The sequence below is a fragment of the Myiozetetes cayanensis genome, unplaced genomic scaffold (assembly GCF_022539395.1).
Source record: "Myiozetetes cayanensis isolate MyiCay16 unplaced genomic scaffold, myiCay2020 scf2-11, whole genome shotgun sequence".
In the NCBI taxonomy this organism is placed as follows: Eukaryota; Metazoa; Chordata; class Aves; order Passeriformes; family Tyrannidae; genus Myiozetetes; species Myiozetetes cayanensis.
In genome coordinates, this window is record NW_026087411.1 from 44285958 (window position 1) to 44312593 (window position 26636).

The following is a 26636-nucleotide window of genomic DNA, read 5'->3' on the forward strand; positions in this document are numbered from 1 at the left end:
TTCTGCTTTGGGCTGCTATGGAAAGTGGCCTGGGAATCAAACCATGTCATTTCAAAATAGGTGTAATTCAAAGTGTGAATGCCTTTACACTTCTAGAATGATGGAAAATCCCTTGCAGACTGGCAGGATACTTTGCAGACCCTGACTGTTGACTGGTTGGGTGAGCATCACAAAAGTATATCATACTGGCTCATATTGCCGGTAGAATAGAACAAGAACCATTTATATTTTGTGTTTTTTTCTGTCCTGACATAGACCCCAAATAATGTAACCCAGTTACTAAGAACATACCCAGACAGAGAGCACTGTAATAATTCCTGCGCCATGATCATGCAGTTGTGTTTTAATGAAGCTGTCAGAAAGATACTACCAAGGAGGGTATACAGATACATATTGCACTCTGTCTTAAAGAATGAGTTCTCCTGCCTAAAAGCAAGTTTATGTCAACGGTTTGGATCCAGTAACTTGCCAGTCCAGTGATTTTCTGTGCCTCAGAGAGTTTCTTTACCCTTGAGGTTGAAACAGCTTTCTTTGGACTCTTAACCTCAGATCAAAGAGTGCCAAAGATGTGGTTTCTGACACTGACAGTTCATCTCTATGGGTATAGTTTTGCATCACTTTTTCTCTGAGATTTTTCCAAGTTGAAGTTGCTTTTCCGTCCACTAACTTCCTGAATTCATCACTGTGGACCCACATCTCATTTGTGGTGACTCAGCTCCTCACAGGAGAAATGATGATTTGAACAAGGATCAAACCAAGATCATTTTTGTGATCCAACTTAGATTTCAGTCTGCAAATGTTTGTACTGTTGTAATTGATGGGCCAGCATGCTGTAACCAGCAGGGATATTTTAGACTGGCTTTACTGCTGAGAAAAAAATAAGTAAAATTGCACCTGAAGTATCTAAATATCCTCCTCTGTAAATAAGATAATAATGTTTGCTAAGCCCAGTGAAGCATAATGAAGGAAATTACTTAAGATTTAAGAAGCCTTTGAAAACCCTTACAATTAGATGCTCTAGTGGAACAAAGCATTATGATTATCACAGGGAGAAAGATAACCATTATACAAGTTTGGTGTTTGCAAGGAGGTTCTAACTCAGACATGTGAAATGACTCTGTATTTATAGAGACTAGGAAAATTATTTAGATTTCTGAGCTATCAGTTAATTAACATGATTTAAACATAATTTTACACTTTAAAAAATGTTTTAGCATTTAATTCATGTGATGGGCATATCAGTTGTGGGTGATGAATATTTAATAGTGAACACCAAATAATCAGTAGTTCTACTAGTGCTGCTCAAGCAGTTGGCAGCAAATCATGAAGGAACAGGTTTTTTTAAAAGATATGACCTACCTCTTTAGTTTTGGAGCTGGATCACAGCTTTTCTGAAGTCCAGGAGTGTTTAGATTTTAATTATTGTCATTCTCTTTTTTAAAACAAACATTCTTTCCTCCTAATTAATTCCCCTTGGAAAAATCACTGTTCTATATATGCCACTGTAGGAAGTATCCAGTGACGCAAGAGGTCTGGTATGATTCAGCCATGTGTTTGCAAGGAGAGTGCCCATCAAACTGAGATAAAAAATAGCCCAAAAGACAATCTTCTCCATCTGAACTCTGACTTGCTGTGATTATTTCTGACTCCTGTCAAAGCTGAGGTGGCTTTGTGGTGAGAAATATAATTAGCTGGATTCTCAGTTTTGTTTATTTCCAAGCAGATATTTTATTTTTACGAAATTCTGGCTTCAGATCCTCTGTTCATTTGACCAGTAGATTTATACAGGGAGTTTGCACAGTAAGAAATACACATTCTCACATATTTTCAAGGCTGAAGGCAATATTCAGTCTTTCGTGCTGTTGCCCTATGCACTAATGGGTGGTACTGATGGTGTAGCAGATGAGTCCAGTGGGGATGTATTTTCTTTGGATTACTGAGTATTTACACACTTACTACAAGGAGACAGCTTTCTAAAGGAAGTTTAGCTCTGTAACTTTGTCATGGTCAATCACATGTTTCACTGGAGGAAGTGTAAAGGGAAGGGGAGATAAAAAACCAAACCCCCCCAAAAAACCCAAATTAAAAGGTCAGCAAATTTTAGTACTTGTAGGTTTTATAATACCCAGCCAGTTAGCAAGGAATGGTTTCCAAAGTGACTCTTCTTGCTTATGAAAATACCTGGGATAAAACATACACTGGGGAGACAGATCTCTTTAAAGCTTTTCAGAATTTTAAGTGAAACACAGCTCTTCTCTTCTTGCTTTGTCATGCTGTTTCCTTCACCGAGGGTGGTGCAGGTACCAGGAACTGCTTTCTGGTCATTTCATTCCAAAAATAGAATAATTCAGGTTTTTCTGAACTCCAGCCATTCCTCCCCTGGTTTTGCCATGTTAGGGGAAGAAATGGGGAGAAAATCTCCATGAAGCTTAGTTAAAACAATCCTAGTTGTTTTGTGCACCTGAGGACAAGTCAACCAGTGTCTTCCCTGGAGTAGGTCCCAGCTCCTAAAGCTGTTCCCTATAAGAAGATCCCTATAAGGCCATAAACCACCACTGCTGGAGTATTGTGCTTTAACATTTCCTCATGTCTTCTCTACATTCTCCTAACTCACACAACATGCCACTAGCTTTTGTAATGTCTGTAGTCAGGTTGTGCTGCAGAGGACAGATATAGCAGCCTGCAGCTTTCTTCCGCTGCCTGGAGAACCTCTTCTAAGTCAAAAGATGCCCTGCCTTGAGTCTTCTGTCTCTCTCCTAGCCTCACTGCCTTGTACCTTCTCTGTGTGTGTGGACCCTCGGCAGTACTTTGCCGAAGAATGAACATGCACTTTGAAAAAAACCTCTGTATCCAAGAGGAAAGATCTTTATCCAGAGGAAAGGAATGAAGAAGGCACACCGAATTTGCCTAGTAACCACAGTGGTAGTGGATCAAGGGCTGGACTTGATGATCTCAGAGGTCCTTTCCAACCTCGCTGATTCTATGATTCTCTGAAAGCCATGATATGGAGGTGAATTATATTCACATGTATCTGCCAGTTTGTCAGGATCTGCTACTGACTGGCAGGAGAGACTTTTTGGTGGGTGCAGTGCTCTTCCTGCTGTTCTTTCATGCAGCTCATGAGGCCATTTTCTTCCTTCTCCTACAGATTCCCCAGGTGTTCCTCCAAGTGCCAATGCTCATCATCTTTTCAGAGGGTTCAGCTTTGTTGCCTCCAACTTGGTGCAGGAGCCTGCACAGCAAGATGTGCACAAAATGACTGTTCACCCAATTGTGCAGGTACTGATGCTGACATTACACTTTATATCTGGTGGGCAGATACGTATGTGCATAGTGTATTTAAAGTGACTCAGCATTACCGCTGGTATTTCACAGCTACCTACTGTAGGTAGGAGGTGTTTACATGCCGTGTGTAGGGGTGGAAAATGAGAATTTTTCCCCCATGGCATTTATTCATAAGTTAACATTCCCCACAACCTTTGCAAAGGAAATAAGAACTGCACTTTATCACACCTTAAATGAAAAGTACTTCTGAATAGCTAAAATATGATTCCAGTTGTGATGCGGGGCAAGTAACGAAGTTTTTCACTGAATTCACGTCATTCTCAACAGTTTTGTCTTGGATTAGATGATACAGTGTGTGTTGACAAAGGGGTTTAAAGACACAAAGCCCGAGCTCATGGGTGTAAGAGGCTACTATACTCCTGTTGCTGTTGCACAAAAGCCTGGGTGTACTCACCTAAAGCAGGGTGGCTTGATGGGAGAAAGACTTGCCAGACACTTGGTCCTTTGCTGCCATTCCTGTACAACATACTATACAGTTGTTGTAATTTAAATGAGAAATAAATTGCTACAAAAGGCTCAGTGCTTCAGACGATAAGTGAATAGGGAAAAAGAAATGGGCTGCTTAAAGATGCAGTGAATTTTCTCACTAGGAAAAAGTTCATCTCCTACCCACAACCAAAGGTGTATGTGCCTTAAGGGGAGAGCCCCTGCCTGTAGTTTTCATCCTTATTTTAATAATTTACAGCAGACTATGCTATATTATTAAAGATGCTATTATGCAATATTAGGTGAAATGTTCAGCAAGCAGTTACATATCAAAGTGTTATACATATTCCTGTGATTGGCTTTGTAAAAATGTATTGAATGTTAACATACACATGTCTTATAATGTAGCAGGTTCTGTGTGGACTTTGCTAGCAAGGTTACTTATTTAGACAGAGGATTATAGAGGATTTTTAGAGCTGCTGGTCGTTTCTTTAGTCCTGGGATGGAATTTGCAGCAAAGCCTTAGATTCGGGTTTCACCATTTAACCAGTCCACCTGCCCAGACATTTTCCAAAGGGCATATGGATTAAGAGCTTAAAATAGTAACCTCTCACGCAAAATCCGTAATTAAACATATTCTGGAAAAGACCTCCCGTGGTCTGGAGGCACCCCACATATGTGGGATATCTCTTTTGAAGACTATGAGGCCATTAGTATCTTATAAGTTTTCTGCCCTCAATAGTTAGAAATAAGTTTATATTGTCAAGATATGTGGGGTTTTCAGGAGATTTGGGCGCACAGTTTGCTATCAATTTCTAATAGATATTGATTTTCTGCAATCCACCACAGTTTTGCTGTTACTTCTACATGGACAACTCCATCTTGTAGACTACAAAAAGGTAAAAAGGGAGAAGGCATACTTCTTTATTTAAGTAAAGAGCTTCAGAATTTTTTCACTGGACTTGGAAAAACTGCTAAGGACAAGAAAGATCTGTGAGGGAGATGAGATCAAGGACCTCCTTTAAGAGAAGGCTAATCCTTGCTTTTACATTCTGATTACCTTGTTTCTTTTGTCTTTCCCTGTAGCAGTTACATGGGAACAACATTCACTTTACAGATGGATACGAGATCAAGGAAGACATAGGAATTGGCTCCTATTCAGTGTGCAAGAGATGCGTTCATAAAGCTACAGAAACAGAGTTTGCAGTGAAGGTAAGAAAGCCTCTGGTAGATGCCAGAAATGTAGCTGAGACTGCTCTGCCAGCCTGGGTAGCAGTGTAGTCAGTGGATTTTTTTTTTTTGGCTGATTTCTTGTTGGCAGGTGTTGCTTCATTTTTTTCCTCTTCTCTAAGATGATAGGTTTTATGATAAACTTATATTATTTCTCACACTTCAATCTCATCAAATAAAATTCCTGTATGGAAAAAACCTTTGCAGTCTTGCATGGCTTATCACTGTTAACCACTTCAGCCACGGTCCTCACAAACTGGATAAAATTTTTAACAGCTCCTACATGGAATCATTATAAATAGGATAACATATAAAAATGATTGAAAATTTAAAATATTATGTATCCTATTTTCTCAAGTTGTTTAGATCTGGTATTTTTTATTGTAATTAGACAGATCTGTTGGTGAAAACCATGATCACCTAAAAAACTCGTATTTCTTTTTGTCTGCTTGACATTCAAAACCAACATGCTACCCAAAGGAGCAAAAGTCAATCTTCTGCAGAGATTTAAAATATTAATTTAGTTGGATGTTAAAGACAAGTCAGAGTTCTAAACATGCAATTTTCTTTAAGAAAACGTGTAGCAATTAAAGCATTCATGTTAGAAAAGTATTTAATGTTTTTGTTCTTGTACCAAAAAGACACAAGTTTAGATTAAATGAGGAATTATTATAATGATTTTGAAAAAACAGGGACAGTTAAGTCAGATCCTTTCGTTCTGTAGCATCTCTTGGGAACAGGTTGCAGTACATAGAGAAATGTCTTTACTAAACTTCCAGTAAATAAGAGGATCTGGCTAATTGCCACTCTACTTTTCTCATTTTAAAATTTTAGATATGTAAACTTTATGAATAAATGAGATTGTTTCCGCTATTAAATAAGATGATGAAAGCTTAGGGAAGTGATCCAAACTGCAATTCATGAGATAAATGAACTCCAGGTAGTAAATAGAATTATATTAAACATTTTATTCAGTCTTATTTTCCACTACTGGACTGATGACAATGCAGTAGCCATGAAAATCCATGAAACTTCTGGTATTTCCCCATGGTGGCCACAAAAATCTGTAAACCACTAGTAACTGACAGTCTGTTGATGTCATTGTTCAAATAATGGTTGATCTTTCTAGGCTACATCATAATTAGGAGCATGGGCCTATCAGCAGGTCTGTGGGCTTGCATGTGATTGTGCTAATATTTTCATTTCTAATTAATAGAAAATTTAGAGTTTTCCAGGGTCCAGGTTATTTGTCAACAGATGGCATTATGTTATAGTAGGTATAGTAGTATTAATTCTGTATAATTAAATTATGTCTGTGATGAACAAAATGTATACTAAATTAAAATAATTTTACTATTTTACTTATACCAAGTATTGCTGATAGTTTTATTAGTGTAAATACAACCAGTGAGAAACCAAAACGGAAGAACCTCCATCCTGAAAGATGCCTGTGCCTGAATCCAAACTGCCTGAACATCAGTGGGTGTTTGGAGAACCTCAGGGGATCCAGAGCAAACTCAACACATGGAAACACTCAAAACTGCAGCAGAGTTCAACACTGTGATTGCTAGGTTTATGCTCTTTCCCATTTTTAATAATATTTCCACTTTTTATTCCTTTCTTCCTCCACTCACGATGATTCTCTTCTTGTCACATCAGTATGTCTTGATTCTGACTGCCAATGTAGGCAGCACGTGCAGCATCTCAGTTTCTGAAACAGTGTGAGTCAAATGTGTAGCAGATTTGGGGTTGGAGACATTTGGTGGGTTTCTGTTTGTACTGTCTTTCAAGCACATTTAGTGCTGTCTCTTTGATTATTACTCCTACCAATACATTAATTTTACTTTTCTTTCAATATAATTTTAATTTCATAATAAAATTATATTATTTTGTTAGTAGCTCACTTTCAAAAAAATTGCACAATGCCACCCATTTCCAAGTAATTAGATAGTACAGGAGTTGCAACTGATATTATCATAATTATATATCAGTCCCTTTTGACATGCATTCTTTAACTCTATCTATAAAAATCACTGTAATTAGGCTCTTTTGATTTCTGTCAGTAAGTATAATTTTCTCAGTGCTCTCTAGTACATAGCATTCACAGGAAAAAGTATCTGCAGTGATTGTGTGATAGGCAGCAGCCCCACTTGCCTTGCACCACCTCATTAAAAGCTCCCTCTTTCAGATGAACTGGCAACATGTCAGAGAACATCATCTTGTCTCCTCAGGGGAAGCTGGTGATAGGAAAAAAGGAAATTATGTGGTGGCATCACTGCAGGAAGACACACATCATGTCACTGTGTAAATAAATAATCCTTCCGTGGAGACTGCCACTCATCTTATTTACTATTGTTGTGTGGTGCCATATTGAGGCAGCAGAGTACTTAGCCAGAGTAAATTGAGTCAGAGCTACAGTCAGAAAATCCACTCAGAAAACAAAACTTTTCCTAGCCCAGAAGCAGAATGTATTTATTAAAATACAAAACATTTCAGCCCTTTTCCTTTTGCTTGCCAGCTGCTACTAATTGGGGGATATCTTGTAGAGATATTTAGATGTCTAGCAGTGCAAAGAAGTTCTTTGCTGGTGTCATGAAAGGACTTGAACAGATCTGAAATTTCATTCCTTTCAGAGTTCACTGTGATTATGCACATCACTCACTGAGGTGCTTTTGGAATTTCCCCTAGACACCTCTCTGCACCTACAGGCAGTTGTACTCCCTATGTAAATCCAATTGTTGAGCCTGCAGAAGAGAATTTTCTTGCAACCTATTCCCTCTTCTTCCATTGCCAACTGTAAAAAATGAAATGCTAATAATAATCTCTAAACTTATTTAAGACATGCCTTCGGGTTCCTAACTGCGGTGTTTCAGAATTCAGAGTTACATATCCATTTCTGAGAGCATTTCAACACCACGCAACAGAAAATTGTGAAGACAGCCAAATATCCTGCAAACTGAGTCTACCCTAAAACTAGTAGCCACTTACCTGGTCAGTGCAGGTAGATGTTGGTTTAGCAAGTCTGTGTATCATATTCTACTGCATGTAGATACTGTGAGGAGCTTTTAAAATTCTACTCTAAGGCTTTCTTTCTATCTCATTCCCAAGTGAAGAAAGTATAAAGTTATGAAATACAAGTAAGTATATTGTTCATTCTTCTGAATCACAGAATCACAGTATATTCCGAGTTGGATGCTGGTAGAAAGAAGAGAGATGGGGGAAAAGAGTGTTTGTTCTTTGATGGACCTCTAATGTGTTTCAGATTCTTCTGCTACAATATTGATCATCCTGACTAAAAAAGGCCTAATGATTTTTAATAGGAAAGGGAATAGTAATAGTTACAAGCTTCACATGGGTATAAATGTAACAGTGAGGTCAGAAGCAAAGGAAAATCAGATCAAACTACTTCAGCCACATCAGTATCTAGAGAAAATAAGTCAATTAAGTAAAAGAATGATGCTAAAGGAGATGAGAGGGGTTTCTGTGGGTGGAAGAAAGTTTGCAATGGAAGCCTAAGCAGATTAAGAGCTCTTGTTTGGAGTTCAGAGTTGTAGGTGAATCAGATTTTTCAAAACCTGCCAGAGATTTGATGCAATCAACATATTCCAAATGTTTTTCTTTACTTAAAACCATTGCACAGCTTTCAAGCTTGGAGCGCTAGTGAAGCTTTCAAGCTGGATTTTCAGATGTGCTTCTTACTGATGCCAGATTAAGTAAATTTGAAAAGGACTTGATTGCATCTTCCTTTTTCTAAGGATTTATCTATTTAGATTGACTCCTTAACCCCCAGGAGGGATTACTGATGGATAACAGCCAAGTAGAAACTGCTCAGCTATGGCCTGCTCTGCCCCCAAAATAGTAACTGCCCCAGCCCATACGCTGCAGAGGTGGGTGGTTTAAGTGCCAGACTCAACACCTTGATGTCAACCGTCTTCTTCTCCAGGTCACAGGAATATGTAACTGATTAAGTCTTGCGGATTTTTAGTCCCTCCATGCTGCAGAGCCAGGGCAAACAAATAGGTAAAAGCACACATTTTTCCCTCCTTTGAAGAAGAAAAGCATACCGTAGATATAGTCCCCATTGACAAGTCCAATCTTGCAGATGCCGATATTAGAGTGGAATTTGGATCTCAAAACAAAAGTGAATTTCATGATTTTTTCCTATCTCTGTGATGTACTAACCAACTGTTAGGCTCCAAATGTTCCAGAGTTGTGAGCAAAGCCAAAGTTTGCAGTCTGTGTCTGCCACTGGGGTACAAGTTAGTTTATGCTAGAGACCTAGTAAATCCTGCAGTTCATACATAATTCTGGTAAATACCAAACACTGAAAGCACATTTATCTAGCATGCTTTGGTATAGACAGACTGGAGAGAAGGTGCGTTTTAATTAGCTACAAAAATTCAATACCAGTGGAGAAGTGATGTCAAAATGCTACCAATAAATAGAAATCGGTACCTCATGAGAGCTGGTTTTAGTAGGCCTGTGCAATCAAACTTGTTGTATACCTCTATTTATTTGCTAATAACAGTGAGTGACATAGTCAGCAAAACACATATAAATTCCAGAGTTGTTTCATCATTTTCTTGAACTTTATTTTCCTCTTTCACTAGTGCTCACAGTTTTGGTTTGGTTGTTTGTAGGTGGTTAGTGTAAGTAGATAAAATTGCAGATAATCTGAAGACAGGAAGTTACACAGTAGTATTTAGTGGCTCTACAACATTTTCACCTTATCAAATTATTTATGAAGAGCATATCCTTTGCCTCTGAAGATCATATCAATGATTCTGAAAGATACTTTTCAATATTTTATTGAGAAAATATCTCTGACTGCAATGTCTCCAAGAGTTTTGATTCCTATTTGCTTTCGTTTCCTGAGTGACTTGTAATGAAGCTGTTCAGTGTACTCAATAATTCATAGGATGAAAATACAAATATTTGAATACCAGCATCAGACAAGCATTTCATAAATACTTTGCTAGTGTAGTTAAAGTTTCATTAATAAAATTAAAAAGCAAACACATAGATTTCTATCTTACTAACATTCTTGCATATAAGTAAGTGAGTTTTTCCTGTAGTACCTGGGTAGGAATACTAAACCCTGTGGGACTATGTGTACTTTTGGTATCCATGGTTTAAAACAGAATATAAACAAATTAGAGAAAATATATAGCAGAAAATGTGCAAGAATTACAAGGCAAGCTCTACCTAGAGAGCTACAAATATGTATGACGTAAGACAGACAAGAGTCTGGTGGGACACAATCAAAATCTATATATATCTCTAAGGTGATATAAATGATAGATGACAGCCATTTGGCTGCTAAAGACATCAAGACAAGACAGAATGTCTTGAAGCTAAAAAAGGGAGTTTCAGAAAAGAAAAAAAAACCTGATTGTGAGAGCAGTTGGTAAAACAGACTCTTCAAGGACATGACCGAGATGTTCTCCCCCTCACACGCAAAGAAGTTGGGTTTGTCATATTAGTGGAAATGTAGCCTTACAAATGCAGGGTCAGAGGTACAAGACCCCTTCTTACCTTGATAAACTACTGAGAACACTTAGCATGTTCTCCCCTGAAACTGGGTTTATAAAGCTGGGCATCACAGGAAATACTGTGGTCCAGACACTTCAGTAAAAAATGTTTTTGACTGTCTGAAGCATACTCAAGCTTCTTGGCAGTGTGGCACCAGATTCTGTAGGCTATAGGGTGCCATGGAGGAAATACAGGCTTTTGAGGAAATTTAAGTACAAATCTGTGACATTCTTTAAGCATCTATAGGGTGGGCTGTCTTCTAGAGTGCTCTGCAAAGAAACCAGCATTTATAACCCTAGTAAGGGCTAGTTACCATACTGAGTGATTACAAACAGCATGGAGGGTGACCTCTAGATACAATGGAAACAGAGAATGGTTTACAGTAAAATGGATGGAGTAGCAAAGGAGTGATGGATAAAGTTGTCTATGAGGATCTTATGTCTGATCTGTGGCAGTATTTTTGAAGGCTTTCTTGGTTTTCCCATTTCAAACAACTTTATCAAAAGGCTTGACTTCCACACTGGACCAGGGCCACTCTGTACAATTTCACTCACCACAGTAGGAGGTAACATAGCATACTTTATATGGTGCCCTCATTTTTTAAGATTTGGGTTTACTGAAATACCTGCAAAACTTAATGAGAGTCACTTTTCTACTGTTTTCATTTGAGTGTGTTCCAGATAGGAGTTGCACTTGATGATCCTGATGAGTCCCTTCCAACTCAGCATATTCAGTGATTTCTGCAGATACTCTCCCCGTAGAAATAAGTCAGTTCTTCAAGGAGGCACTGCTCAAATACGCAGAGCCCAGCAGCTTCAGAAAGGATAGGCCAATACAGAGTGCTGGGCTCTGCTTGAAGGACTTGGGAGAAGGCAGGGCAGAGAGGCAGGGGTGGCCTGAGCACTTCTCCAAGTAGCCAGCTTGTTTCTAGCAGCAAAAATCGTTGCTGGCTTTTGGGGTAAATGGGATCAAAGCACAGATTAAGTCTTAACTAAAAAATCAGAAAGGGCAGATGGAAATATGGAAGTGTGTGCAGGCCACCTCTTAGTCTCAGCTTCAAAGCAAATCTTAGATGTGCAGTGGTTGTACATCTCCTCTGGTGTAAGGATTCCTGCAGTCTCCTCCTCATTTGGTCACAAAGCTCACAGTGTTTCTCTCCATGGCATGGCTGAACCTCTGAAGACTGTGAAAATATGGTATTTCTTTCTGCTAAGTAGATCTTTTCTGAGACCTAGGATCAGGCAGCAGTTTCTCTACAGTTTAATAATATCATGTTTCTCTTAGCTAGCTTGCTTGCCAAATACCTAAAGTATTTTGGACAGAATTTGGTCCTTCGTGGCTCTGTTTCTCTTTTGGGGCCATTCAAACTATGTTTCTTATATTTGTCTTCCATATTGATGTAATAATTTTCCCCTTTTATAAGTTCTGAATATGATACACTAGTTTCCAAAGCTTTTTGTAAAAGAAGATGGGAGTAGCACTGCAGTTATTTTACAGGCTGAAAAGTCATCAGTCTGATCCAAGGACGTGTGCTGAGCATAGCAGACTAAAACACAGTGTGGATCCCTTCCCACCAAGCTCTTCTGCCTCCAAAACTGTAGACTTCTCCCAAAAATGAGCTTTTCTGTTTCACAGGTGCTATTGGAATAAATTTGTTATTGTTTCTGCACTGGTTAGAAAATATGTACTACCACATAAATGTTAATTACAAGTCCTACAGTTCCAGCTGACAACTTAGGAGTGCTAAGTCAGCAAACAGTGGCAGCAAATGGGCATGCTCTATGTGCAGAAATGTTTAGTGTCTCATCTGCATGGCTTGATCTGATGGGTAGTCCTTATTTCAGAAAATTATTGCTAATTAGGCTTGTTTCTTTTAATATTCAGTTTACTATTTTTTGGAAAGATTTAAGCACGGATAGAGGGAATGAATTTCTGGAGCTAATCAAAACTAATAGCAGAGCAAATAGTCCCTCAGAAACTATTAGGCTTGGAAAAGTTCTCCTTGGAGACATCTTAAATGTAAAATTATACCATGTCCTTTTAAATAATATTAGCTTTTCTGCAGTGATTTTCATCCACATTCAGCTTGAGTAATTTGACATCAAAAAGGAACCAAATTAAAACAGATGCTTGGCATAACTGTGGCTTATTTTTAGAATGAAATATTACTGAAATGGAAACCTGTACATTTTCCAGCAGCACAGAACTGCAGAACTCTGTTTCTGTGACACTTGCATTGGAATTAATACTGTAGATGAAGCTGTCAGGTTACAAGCTCTGCATGCTGTCACACCTCCTTTCTTCTGAAGAGATGCAAATCCCACCTACAGTCAGTTCCACTAGTGGTGCCCTGAATTTTCAAATACATCATAGTGTACACATAATGTGAAAATGGATTCAAAATTAATTCTCCCTTTCCTCATCCCTCTCTTCCCAGAAAAGAAAAGGATTTTTACAGGGAGTATCACATTGCAGTATGTAATGAATCCGTTCTGAAAGGTGATTAATCCATGCTTGCACTCCAAACAGACTATAGAAAAACCTTAGAAGTATGTAATAGAAAATAAAGCAGCTTCAAAAAGCATAAGAAGCTCTCTTCCTTCTCCATGCTTTTTTTCACAAAGCCATTAAAAATTCCCTCGTGCTGGTCAAAAGGAGCTTTACATCATCCTGCTTCCTAAACACACTGGCAGCCTCAGCTGTGGCCGTTCAAGGTATTGCAAGGACCAGGTGTCTGCCCTGACCTATTGTTGCTGTAGATGGAGCAGCAGATTAGGACTATACCAGTAGCTCAGCTGCCCCAGTTCACACTTCTGTATCTCAGTTTCAGCCCCCAGGAAAGGTCACTTGGGGCAGATGAAGACAAGGTAAATGCTGATCCCATTTGGACTGGGGGCAAAAAGAGCTATGCCTTATGCCTCTGCAGCATGATCCACTGAAACTCCTCAGTCAGAGCCCCACAACCCACCCTGCACCTGTGCTGCAGGGTGTACCTTTAATGCTTCCCAGTATTTGTGGATTTTGTTGTGGAATAAATCTACTAAAATAAAATGGAGAATTTTTACTGCAGTCCATGGTAGTGGCAAACACCATGGTGTTAAGGGTTAAACCACCATGCCAGTACTAGGTACATTCACCTTCCCCAAGAATGGAGATACCTACCATCACCCATTTCAATTGATGTGATTTAGACAGAGCTTTTGAGTCCTGTTTCACTGAAGAGGAAAAAAATCAAGTCAGAGCTAAGCAAATGTTATAATACAGTCTTGTTTGTTCATTAAAGATGCATAAAGTCCTTTCTCCCCAGCACAGAAAGACCCAACAACACACAGCAGTTTCCTCACTGCTAGCTCCAGCTTAGCCTGACGAGTACCCCATCCTTTCTCCTCAGGCCCATATCACTGCTCTTCCCATCAGTGCATCTCATGTTTCTTTTCTGTCTCCTTTCTCACTCTCTTGTTTTTCTCTCACCTTTTCTTTTAGGCTGTTCATTTTCCAGAGAGCAAAGGCAGTTAAACTGTCTCCTCCTACCTCTTGCCTTTTTCCAGTCTCACTGCTGTAGTGATGGAGAACTCCATGTGAGAAACACAGCCATTCTCCATTCTCCTCCTGCACAGCCACTCAGGTTAATTTCAGTGTTTGAAAGGGCAATTTGTATTAACATGGCTGGTTCTGTGAAAGCAGATTAGAGAGTGCTTACAGATACCATTTCTTTGGCAGGGCTGTAAAGGCTGTAAGTCCCAGTTGGTGGGTAGTATCAAACAGCTGAGAACTCTAACAATCTGCTAATGGCATAACTAGGTCCAGAAGAAGAAATTTATCTACGTGTTTGGAAGCATGCAAATACCTTCGCAAAACTGCAATAATCAAATACAAATATATGCTGTCTATATAGTTGGTGTGCTAATTTCAGCAAGGATTTATCCTCATAGAATTTTATTGATACTCTCTTTTATGCTCATCAGTCCACTCTGCCAAGACTTGAAGTCATTGAAAACCTGTTAGTAAGGGAGAATTGGGTGATTTTTTCCATTCAGAAGACTTGCAGAAGGACTTCTAAAAACTGGCCAGGTGCATTAATTAGGATTTGGGAAATATTCTCTCCCAATCATTTCTTTCTTGATACAGAAAGACTTCATTATTGTCCTTTAAAGGAACTTGACTCATTTTAAAATATCATTTAATTCTTTGCCTAAATCCCACTGAAGAAAATGCACCTCTTTCTTTCAGTTAGTCAGTCACACAAAGGGTGCGATAGTGAAAGAACGAACAAGTCCCCTATTAGAAAAAAAGGGACACTATTGATTGTACTGCATCCCTTTTACTCTGGAATTGTTTCATACACTGTGACATAAATTAGTTTCCAAGCAATCCCTGGGTGTCCAATACATAGAGAAAAGTCTGTTTGCTTTATGTCTCAGGTTCTTTCTTTTCTGAAGGGCAATAGAAGACCCTTGGGCTTTGTAGTTCTTCTCTGCCAAAGTACAATAGAGCTCATGTTATTTATACATTACAGTGGCTTTCTGAGCTGGTCTTCACCACATATCTATAGAGAGAAATAGAAAAGTAGCATCATCACATATTATTCAGAATCCCAGGACTAGTAGCTGAGAAGATCTTCCCTTACTTTTGTAACAGAGGGTGTTTATGTATACATTTTAGTTGAGTTCAAATCAGAATTAATTTCCTATAGAAAAGACATCATTCCTTGCACAGGTAGAGCTTCAGGAGGTTAATGGGCTGTCACAAGAGAGGAACAGAGAAGAGTCTGTCTTCATGCAAAACATGAAGCGTCTCAGAGGAAATAGGGACCAAGGTGTCAAACACTCTTTTTTACTGCAAGAAATATTTAGAAGTTACATACTTTTGCTCAGCTTTTAATCAAGGTTTAAGATTGTTATTTCGTATCTAAAATCCTTTCTAAAATTTAGCTTGTCATCATCCAACAACAGAGCTTGAAAGCTGTTAGCAAAAAAATCGATTGACTAATAATAATGTGAATTCTGAACAAGAGCAGACACATGTCACAAGCTGTGATAATATGTGGTCTCATGTAGGAAGTCTGATGAGACTACAGCAAATGTGTACCCAAATCTGTGGGTTTTTTTCTTTAGCATTGCATTTTCCAGTATATAGGTAGGAAATAATCCAGAACCTTTAGTCCTCTTTAGAGCAGAGCACCCAACAACAGGCTGGGCTTGGCAAGACAGCCTGAAAGCACATCAGAGATGTGGTATTAAAATGAATTTGAGGACCATACCTAACTGCTACATTGGTTGGATGTGAAATGCCACATACATTGTTGTCTGGTCCAAACAATCTGCAATGGTTGATTTAGTGGACAAAACCAGAACCTCTCCATATGCAGAGGTGGACTGACAGTAGAGATGATCTGTAAAAATTACAGATAAATAAACTCCAAAGCAGGAGCAGAAGCAATAAACAGTACCACAGAAATGGAAAGCTAAGTGCCAGGTACAGGTGTCTGCTCTGGTAGTGGTTCACTGCTTATCAAAGCCCATTGGAAAAAACAACCATGTCCCCACCCTGGGAGAGCCTGGGGAATACCAGAGCTCACCACAGCAGGAACATAGTCCCGAGGAGCCAGAGATGCTTGCCAGGTCCCCTTTGGAAAGAAACAGGAACAAAGAAACAAACCTTAGTTTGTTTCCAGGAGGAAGAGCACAGGCACGGTTAGACTTTGTAATGCCTCTCTCACTTTCTCTGGCAATCGCTAAGTCTGACTTAGGAACACTTTTCAAATTGTGGTTGAGGCTGCTTCATATCTCTTGATATTGACCCACTCCAGAAAGGTGGGTGTGCATGTAGATAAGCTCGTAGGATTGTGGACAAGGTGTTCGCAGTGATTTTGGTCTTGGTGCCCAGCAGCTTGGATGTTGTTGTCTGGAGAAGGAAGTGATTACTGCACAAGTATGGTAGAAGCCACATGCTTTTTCCAGGAGGCCAAACAGCCAGGAGGCTGGTTGTCAAGCATGGGGAAAGCATGCAGGGGAGACTGTGCTGGGGCTGCCTCTGTCCTGCCTCTGTCCTGCTGCATCTGCACAAGGTGCCTGAAGCATGCTTTCCCTCAGTGTTACATACAGGGAAGACTCACACTGCAAACTGGAAAGTACAGCTGCACAAAAAGCACTTAACATCCATCTAGTGAAACTACTACCTTTTTGGTGACATAATTTATTTCATTTAATCTGATATCTTTTGAGAATCTTAGAACTACTTATGAATATCACTGGAAGGCCACAATGCATCTTCCCTAGCCCTTGTTTGATGAGGAACACTGGACCTGTGTTTTACCACAGCTCATTTTGGCACTAAGGTGGGGAAAGATTTGCAGATATTCTGGGAATCCAGCACCTCGTGTTGTGATACAGTCACCTCTGTGTGCAAAAGGAGGCAGCAACCACTGATCGAACCTCCCTGACAGGGCAGCTTCCCTCTTGGCAAAGTCTGCTGTGGGTTGAACAACACACCAGAATACTCACTGAAAGGGTTATCAAGCACTGGAACAGGCTGCCCAGAGAAATGGTGGAGTCACCATCCCTGGAGGTATTTAAAATAGGTGTGTAGATGTGGCACTTGTGGACATGGTTTAGTGGTGGACTTGGCAATACTAGCTTAATTAGCTTAATGCTAGCTTAAAAAGATCTCAGAGATCTTTTCGAACTTAATTCCAGCTTGATTCTATGGCTTTCTGAAAAAGAAGACCAGAAGAATCGGGTGTCACAGTGGAGCCACGGGGCATATTTAAGGAACTGCTGTGGCCATTGCAACATCCGAATAAAGAAACTTGTGCATATTGCAGCCAGTCTGAACTGCTGAGAGATTTCTGCTAAAGCTGAAGTGATTTCCTCTGCTGCTTTATCAGTCATGGGCCAAATGTACGTCACAGGCACACTGAAAAGAGGCACTGTCAGGGTGACAACCTCTTGCTGTAGAGTCAAAAATATTGTTCTGGTCTGTCTAACCAGACTGCCCAGAGACTGAAAGGAATTTGGCAGGTCCCTTCACAGCTCTGACAATGATTTGTGGTGCAGTTTGGGGCAGCTTGTCCATTTAATCACTGTGTCACAGCTTGCACACACATTAAAGCTAAAATGTGTGGGCCTGTGGGCCTGTCTTGCAATTTGCATTTATATAGCATATTGTGAATTAGAAGCATTACATATCATCTGCCACTGTTGCTACTAAATCAGTAACAGACTGCTTTAGGTTATGTTGGTTTTAGTTTTGTGTCAATAGTTCAGATTATTTTTGGTTTGAATCTTTTTTTTAGGCTGTATATATGCATTTATAATCCTGGATTATTAATAGTTGCTTAAAATTTTCCACAGCTCTAGGTATTTCCCTCACAGGAAACTACAACAGAAAAGGGATCTGGAATATATTGCTTGCTACAGTAGCATAGTGATAGTAGTACTTCACACAGTGGTGGTAGTACTTGCCACAGTACATTCTTCTGGTTTGTACAGGGCAGGTGGATGCAAACAAGGGCACATTAACTTGACAAAAGCTATATTAGTTTAGCCTAGGAAGTGACCCTGAGGATTTTTTTGTATGTTAAGAGTTATTGGTTGAGTGGGACACATTCAGTCACTGTGGTTGTATTTACGAGGAGTCAGTTGATCAGGATTTCATTGGCTTCTTGGTAATGTCTCAAATAAACTGCAAGAACAACAGTATACTAAGGAGAAATTACTAGCAGAATTCTTTTCCATTCACCTGTTTTTGAAGTTTTCCTTTATTTATTCAAAAGCAGATGACAATCATCTTCCTGCATCAGCTGCCTCTTGTACCTTCATTTGTCACACTTCTACTAATTCAGTCAAATCACTGATATGGCTTCAAATGCTTGCCTCAACCATGGACAACTACTGACAATCATTATCACTGCACCTACATGCCAGTCATGAGGACTATGAAACCTCTGATATATTCAGTTGTGCATTTTTATGGCTGATGCGTAAAATTCTAGACATGTACTTAAATGTGTATCACCATAATTAAGCCATTAAAAATGCATGCATTTTATAAAAAAAGTAGACAGGCTCATTAGCAAAAGAGGCTTTTAAAAAGTTGTTTCCCTGATAACACCATAATTTTAAATCTGTGCCTAGTTATTAGAGAGAACTAACCATATTTAAGGTTGGAAGCCTTGAAATCCAAGACAATAATGAAATTATGATTTTCGGAAAATGGCACCCATTCTACTTTGGTACACCTGTTATTCAAAAGTACTGCTGCTGCTGTTTCTTAGCATTAAGAAATATTGCCAAAATACTGTACTCCTTAAGAGTGAGTCTTTGGCCATTCCCTGTGAAGTTGCATTTGAGATTCCCACGTGCAGAGATCTCCCTTGTATTGTCTTATAGCTTTTTTTTTGTTTGTTTCATATTTATCATTTAAATCCACAAAGTGAGAAACATTAATCAATGCTTTCAACTGGGCAAATGACTAAAGCTCTTTGACTGACATCCCAAAAATAGGTAACAGGAGCATTGCTATTCTAGCAGCTGGCTTTCCATGAGGAGATGCTCTCTAAGCAGAGGTGTCATGTTTTTTCTGAGACCTGCTGCTATAAAACTAAAACATTTTTATGTCTCACTCTGATAAGGCAAAAGATGTTGATATCATTACATGTCATTACAACAGCATGGCACAAAGAGCCAACTGATTACCAATAGCTTCAATTCAAATCTCCCCTGACAGAAAATGCCATTTTCACTTCTGACAAACACCCTTGATAAGTAATTTTTATTAATTTATCAGCAGACATACAAGCATATGCCAATAATATAAATAATGGCCAGTCTTCGCGAGCGAAGATCCGGGGAAGGTCTTTCCACCTTCCAGCCTGCGCATTGGATTTTTTAGGTGAGACACAGTGTGCGCGGAACTGAGCCCACCCTTTAATCCTAAGGTTCATCTGCCGGGGCCAAGCGAGCTTGGACGGTGGCAGTGAGGTCCTTAGGACGTAGGTGGGTTGCCTTTAAGGGCTAACGAGCCCCACCTGCCCGGGAGTGGCCCTGACCGGGAATCGAACCCGGGTCTCCGCGGTGATAGCGCGGCGCCTTTACCCCTAGACCACCAGGGGCTCCTTGCCAATATTATGATTCTATCCATTTTTTTTATGTCAAAGAGGTAATTTTAAAGCTATGATTATTTTAAAACTTTCAAGGTTGTTTGGTTTCTAAATGACACTTCTTGTAACTGCCATTATTTATAGGTAAACAGAACTATAGGCATCAGAAAGAGGGCCTACACCTCCAGAATCTAAACTAATTATTGCTCCATCTGGCTTTGGCAGACAGTCAGCATAGCTCTCATTTGCACATGGTTTGATCTGTCCTCTCGTAAAATAATGATTAATAGAAGAATTTTAAATATTAATTTGTTTAAACTGTAGAAATTGCTTGGTTTGCGCTTGGTGCTGCTAGCTGGTATTTGACTTCACTGTGCTTCATTTATTCCAGATAATTGATAAGAGTAAGAGAGACCCCTCTGAAGAAATTGAGATCCTCTTGCGATATGGACAGCATCCAAATATCATTACTCTTAAAGATGTGAGTAGTCTTTGAGCACTTCAGCATTAAATGATTTTCATCTTATGGTCAGGCCCACTTATTAGTCCATGTCTGGAAAATTCTTCAGTTGAAGGTCAGAGCTAAAACCAGACCCATTGAAATCAGGGGAAAAAAAAATATGACTCAACAAATTACTGGATAGCATTTGGAAAGTCTGGTCAGGTTATATATTCTCCAATTACTCTCTGACAGACTGTAAATAAATCCAAAGGGGCAGAGTGCTGGAGAACAACAAAATGTGTTTGGTTTTGAAGCACTGTTTAAAAGGAGATCTCCCTAGCTGGGTGTTTCGGTGCACATTGCTGAACACACAGAGTGGTGCTGCTGGACAGGGGATGATCTTTCATGAGCAGCAGCCATTCCCATGCAGCCTGTGGTATGTGCTTTGTTAGGAAGAGGATGGCTCACAGAGTCTCTAGGATTTCCCCCAATAGTGTTTTAATGCCAGGGTGTATTTACCTTCTACTCAAGCAGCCTGAGAAGACGTGAAGGTATTTTTCTTCAGCATTTCATATGAAAAATAGCCTACACCATGCATACATACAGTAATGACGTTTAGTCAGAGATGTTTTACTTACATTGCCTACAGTCTCACCTAGGATTGCCCACACCATGTCAGATTCAGAATTTACAGAACAAAGTCCTGCTTATGTCCGTGGCCAGTACGTTGTGGTTTAGACTTTGTAGAAGCAGATAAAAATTTTCTAATTGTATTCCCTCAAGAGAATCTCACTTAATTCCCAAGTGTTAAAGAGTATCTCAAAATCTGTGCAAAAAAAGGCTTTGTATCCCTTTCCAAAATCATTTAGCATTGATGGCTATAACGCTGCTCATTATTGCAGTCCAGGTAAAGGATTATGACATGAAAATGGCTGTCTTCCAATTTAAATGACAAAATGTCTTTTACCCCTTGCCCTTGACATTGAAGATAAATATATGTTGTAGCTGATGTCAACAATGTATTCCCCAGAATTGCAAATATAAACTATATAATATCATTAGATGCAGGTCTTGGCCAACAGTATAATACAGTTCTTTAGTTGATCATGACTCGAAGGGAAATATTGATATTTCAAATGGCAAATGTTACCCTGTAGAAGTGTAAAGAGAGAACACTACTGAGAAGGAGGCTTGGGTGAGAGCCAGCAGACATTTGGGGCTGTGTGAAGTGGTGCTGCTTTTAGCAGCTTGGTCTGCTCTCCTGGCATGATAGCAGAACAAGAAAGCTACACTTCTGTATGGTCAAATCAGCAAGCTGCTAAAGACACAAGAAAAAAGTGATGATTAAGTAATTTTAAAAAATTTCCTTTTCTGTTGTTAAGCATAATAAGCACATTTCCCACACATTAGCTGACAATTTCTTCTTGCACCATCTCACACAAGCAAGCCAACACTGTGATTAAAGGACCAACCTTTACCAAGTTAATGGGTCCAAAACATGTATTTATTCTGTTACTCTTCCAGGTGTATGATGATGGGAAATTCGTGTACCTGGTGATGGAGCTGATGAGGGGAGGTGAGCTCCTGGACCGCATTCTTCGGCAGAAGTGTTTCTCAGAGCGGGAGGCCAGCGCTGTGCTGTGCACCATCACCAGGACTGTGGACTACCTGCACTCTCAGGGCGTAAGCATGGCTTTTTTGGCTTAGCTGCACCAGCTTTCTTAAAATCCAACTTCTAGAAATAGCAAATAGTTGTGATTTTGATTCTCTGGAATGTAAATGGGGAGGGCAGTGTTCCTCCCAAAAAATCTTTTACTGTATTTATAATTACATTTGGTTTGTGAAATAGGGTCGTAGGCTTTCTATGCATTTTCCCACTAAGCAGAAGTATATTGAAGTGGTATTTTTATTCCCACATTACGGGGGTTTTGAAGTTCATGTACCTTGTTGAGGTATCACTTGTTTGCTTTTTATCACAGTCATTATTGCAGTACCTGATCTCTTAACAGACTTTCAAATAGGGTTGCTGAATCAGCAGATAGGTAGAAAATCAAATGCTTAGCTCTCCAAATGAAGTGGAAGTTTGAGCAGCTGATGGGAAAGGCTTCTGACATGCTGTTAAAAGCTGGCTTTTAGAGTATAAGCCTCTATATACAGCAGTTTGAAAATCTCTCATTTTCTGCATTTCAGGGACAAGCAGTTTGGATGACTAGTCAAATATTTGCTGCTTTTCCTGCTTCATGGTTAAAACAAGTGCATTTTTTGCTTTGGCTTTTATGTTTTCATGATAATTTTTCAGTCATGTTATAACAAATAAAGGCTATTTTCCCACCACTGAAATGCAGCATGTCTGGTAAAACACACAGTCCCTTGGAGTTGTGTAAATACATTTTGAAATCAGGGAAAAAAATCTCTCCTTTCAGTTGTGAGCTACTCATATGTACAGTGAAGAAGACCTTGCACACTTTCCTCCTATGATGTGATTTCTTCTTCACCTTTTAGCTGAGTATTTCAAGCCATCATGTTCCAGGAGACTCTGCCACCGAGATGATCATACAACAGCCCACTCTGGCTACACTCAGGAAAGTTGTCCCCCCTTAACACAGCAACCTTCATCTTGATAAACCAGCACAGGCTGTCAAAGATTTTATTTCTCATTTTAACAGACTTTAACCTTGTTTTTCCCCCTCTTCATTTGTCCAAGGCTTTTAAGTAACTTTTTTCCAAAACTTAAATATTTTCAGCATGAGCTGTTGACCTACCTCGACCAGCAGACCAGGAATAGCAGCCAAGCCTGGATGCTCCCTGACCTCCTCTTCTTACTTGTTTCTCGCTTCTCTTTCTTGTTAAGGTGGTGCACCGAGACCTCAAGCCAAGTAATATCCTCTACATGGATGAGTCAGGAAACCCAGACTCTATCAGGATCTGTGACTTTGGGTTTGCTAAGCAACTGAGAGCGGAGAATGGGCTGCTCATGACTCCCTGCTACACGGCCAACTTTGTTGCCCCGGAGGTAGGATCATATTTCAAAGCCTTCAATAATGAGTGTCATAGGAAGCAGTCCTTCCTCCCTCTCTCCCTTTTCCTTGCTGCCTTTACAGGAGGAACAAGGCAGAAACCAGGCTACTGGCACTTGGACAGTCTCTATTACCATAACTTTCCTATTCCTGAACTTGTCATGACAGTTATTTTTCTTCTGACAGAAGCTGGTGTCTGTCTTGGACTGACTTACACCATGCTTTGACTCATTACTGGGATAAATATCTTTTTTTCTCTAGCTGCTTCTGATCAGACTGCTTCCCCTATAGTGCACTGTGTCAGAGCAGGATTCAGGCTTAAGAGGGAAATCTTGATGTCAGGAATAAAATCTTCATGTCAGGTTGCCCAGGGAGGTGGGGCAGTCTCCTTCTCGAGATATCCAAAAGCCATCTGGACACAATCCTGAGTAGCATGTTCTAGGAGACTCTGCTTGAGTAGGGAGGTTGTACTGTCCCTTCCAGCCCTTCCATTCCATGATATGAGCTAAAGAAACACCTCTCCTCCTGGACTTTCCTAGTACCAATCCCCCCTTTATGGGAGATGTAGGAAAGGGCTGCTTTCTAATTTTACAGAGAGGGAAACAGATGAAGACCGAACAGCTTGTCCCAAGCATAGGGAGAATGTCTGCCTCACTGGCAAGTGCTGCTACTTTCATGTAGGCCTGTGGGAGTGGGCTTGGATCATACAGCAGTTTTAATGGTTTGGGCTCTTTGCTGTATTTGACCCTTGAGACGTTCATAGCTGCTTCCTTCTGATGAAGGAGCAACAAGTTAGTTTCCTGGGTAATTGTCCATTTCTTGGAGCAATGAAAATCAGAAATGTACTTTAGTACACTACTTCAAATGTGTGTCTTCCTCTGCCTGTTATGGTCCATATAAGAAAAACAAAAGACTATTGTCTTTCAATTCTACATGTGTCCTCTACTATAAAATACTGGTGTCTCTCAGTTGGTATAAATCAGCAATCTTTTCTTCCCCATAAGTCTCCTTCATCCACTGTTCATCTGTACTGTATATAACTGGGAAGAGAAAAATGGGATGATCTTTCTATACAAAGATCCTTTCATGATACCAAGAGTTAATCCCAGGAATCACAGCCTTCCTGCATCAGAAAGAGAATTTGTTACATTAAGACCATTGCCAGGGCAGTATAAATTGAAAACAGGTTTATTTCAGCAAAGAAGTCTTCTATGGCCAAGAAAGATTGGTTTGTTATTTTAAGGGTGTTTGATTGGGTTTCCATATTAGAAATGGGAATGAGCTTTTAAAAATTTATCAAAGTACATAAAAAGGTTCTGTAGCACCATAGCCATTCAATTTCTAAAGCAAAAAATAATCACATTTGCAAGATTTGCAGCACTCAGATTTTCTCCAAGATACAATGTGCTTAAAATAGGTGTAGCTATTTTTCGTGATGGGCTGTTTTGTGTAGTGTCTAGTCACAAACGTTGCCAGCCCAGTGTATTTTCAGATCAGACTCTTCTGATCTGAACTGAAAACAGAAATCACTCTCCCAGACATTCGTGATGAGTAAGAAGGCTCCTGCTAATGCAGGAGACTTTGGAGATTAATTGAAACATTACCAGAACTGGCAGAGAGCTTACATAAAGCCCTAAGTGCTTTTACATTTCACCTGTGATATAATGCTGCCCTCCAGCCTAGACTTGACTTTCATGTTCCCTGTCTGAGCCCCACTGCAACATCTGCCGCGTGCTCATGAAACTAATCAAGGAGGCAGAAAGTCAGCTGAGCTGATGACAAAGAGGACAGTGACGGAAGAAGGAGGACGTGTTTTCCCACTTGGATCTCCCAGTATTTTGGAAACATTTAGTCTGGGATTTCGATGATAGCAAGAGCAAAGATGAAGGCTACCCGAGAGAAAGAGGCACGCTGCCACCTAGTGCGAGTCATGCTGCATGCGGGGAGGGAAGCGCCGGGCTCTTTCCATACTGATGCAGTAAGGTCCTTTTGGATTGAGTAAAAATATTTTATTCTTCAGTTTTCCTCCAATATCCATGAAGAACTACTGTTCTGGCATTTGAAAATATGAGATTGTTTGTTAGATTTTGTACCCATATGCATTGTCATAGCTGAAAAAAAAAAAGTGTGTTTGTAACCTTGTTAACCCAATAAGTCAAAGTCTTGCAAAAATAAAAGAGGGTTGGATAAATATCTGAGTCACTATCAGCATTGGATAAACCCAGGGTATCATTATCTCCAGGGTACCCATTCTCTCCACAGTGCCCTGCCAAGTGTGGCACTAAGAACCAGCTCGTGCCTCTATTTCAGATCCCACTGAGTTCTCAAGGTGACCCAAACCTCTTCCTTGATGGTAAATTCTTCAGCATCCATTACAGCAAGACCCCACTGCATGTTTTGCAAAGCTCTTTCCCCAAATGATTTATTTCTAAAACACATGCCTGTTTGTGTTTCATACCATCTCCTGCCTAGATCAAACACCAATCTTTTTGGCCATGGTTTCTCACACTTTATTCTGTCTGCTCAGTATTCTCATTTTAACCACAATTGCACAGACCTGCTGGAGATATTTTCAAATAGCAGCAACACTAACTGATAACTCACTAGATCCCGTTGTTATCTGTGGGGTGAAGTTGCTGCTGATAAAAAGTACTTGCCTGCAAAGCTTTCCCTGGGCACTGGCACAGAGCGAATGTCCCTGTTATGTAGCAGTGCTCCTGCAAACTGAATGATAGCACACAGCAACACCTCTCCATTATTTTGAGGTTATGTAACCTCTTGCTTAATATCCTGATCCACTAAGTAGCGTCACTGCCTGATTTTTCTGTCATTTACCTTGGACTTGGTTGTTCTTGGTTATTGGAGGAAAACAGCGATGAAGTGAAAATGTAACTGTTCAAAACACCATGAGAATGACCACATGGAAATACAAATGTTGGGTATTCAGTCTCACAGGTGAAGCAAGAAGCAACTGGGTTTGTCAAATAGCAAAGAAGTTTTCCCATAAAAACTAACATTATAGAGCAGGAATGAATGCAGGAACTAAAGAAAACAAATATAACAGCCAGAAAGCCTATATATGATGTGCAGGAAAGAGAGGCAGAAGCAGGATTTTACCAACTTTGTCAAGAGCAGTAAATGTGGCTTTTTCTCTGGTTTTGTTGTTGTGGGGTTTTTTTGGTTTGGTTATATTTTCTTCCAGGTAGCAAATGTTCGCTCAGCAGCATACCTGACAGATGGTTGCTTTACCACTCATCATTTACAAAATCTGTCAAGGCAACTTTCTTTCAAACTGTTTTTCCTTAGCAGAGTTTGGTCTTTTCTATGATAGACTTCAGATTGCTTTTATTAAGTAAATCACCCTGGGTAGTAAGGCTGCAGGTCAGAGAAAGACTTGCTGAATTTGTACATTCCTTTTTCACGTGCTTTGCAAAAAGATGTATCTGCTGATCCATCAGAGCAGGACAAAACTTTCCTTATGTATCAGAACTGAAAAAACAGAAGGGTAGCTTGCTTTTATGGGCAAGTGGAACCACTGAGGTTG

The 26636-nt window shown here is 39.8% G+C and overlaps 1 protein-coding gene across 2 annotated transcripts in view; it reads left to right on the forward strand.

The window, feature by feature from the left end:
* The window catches only part of RPS6KA2 (ribosomal protein S6 kinase A2), a 248790-nt gene that overhangs the window by 215037 nt on the left and 7117 nt on the right, over window positions 1-26636 (forward strand). For both annotated transcript variants that reach the window (XM_050315637.1, XM_050315636.1), the window contains exons 13-17: window positions 3149-3279; window positions 4858-4983; window positions 20025-20114; window positions 21600-21758; window positions 22927-23088. In XM_050315637.1, coding sequence (XP_050171594.1) covers window positions 3149-3279; window positions 4858-4983; window positions 20025-20114; window positions 21600-21758; window positions 22927-23088 — 668 coding nt within the window. The remainder of the gene's footprint in view (window positions 1-3148; window positions 3280-4857; window positions 4984-20024; window positions 20115-21599; window positions 21759-22926; window positions 23089-26636) is intronic.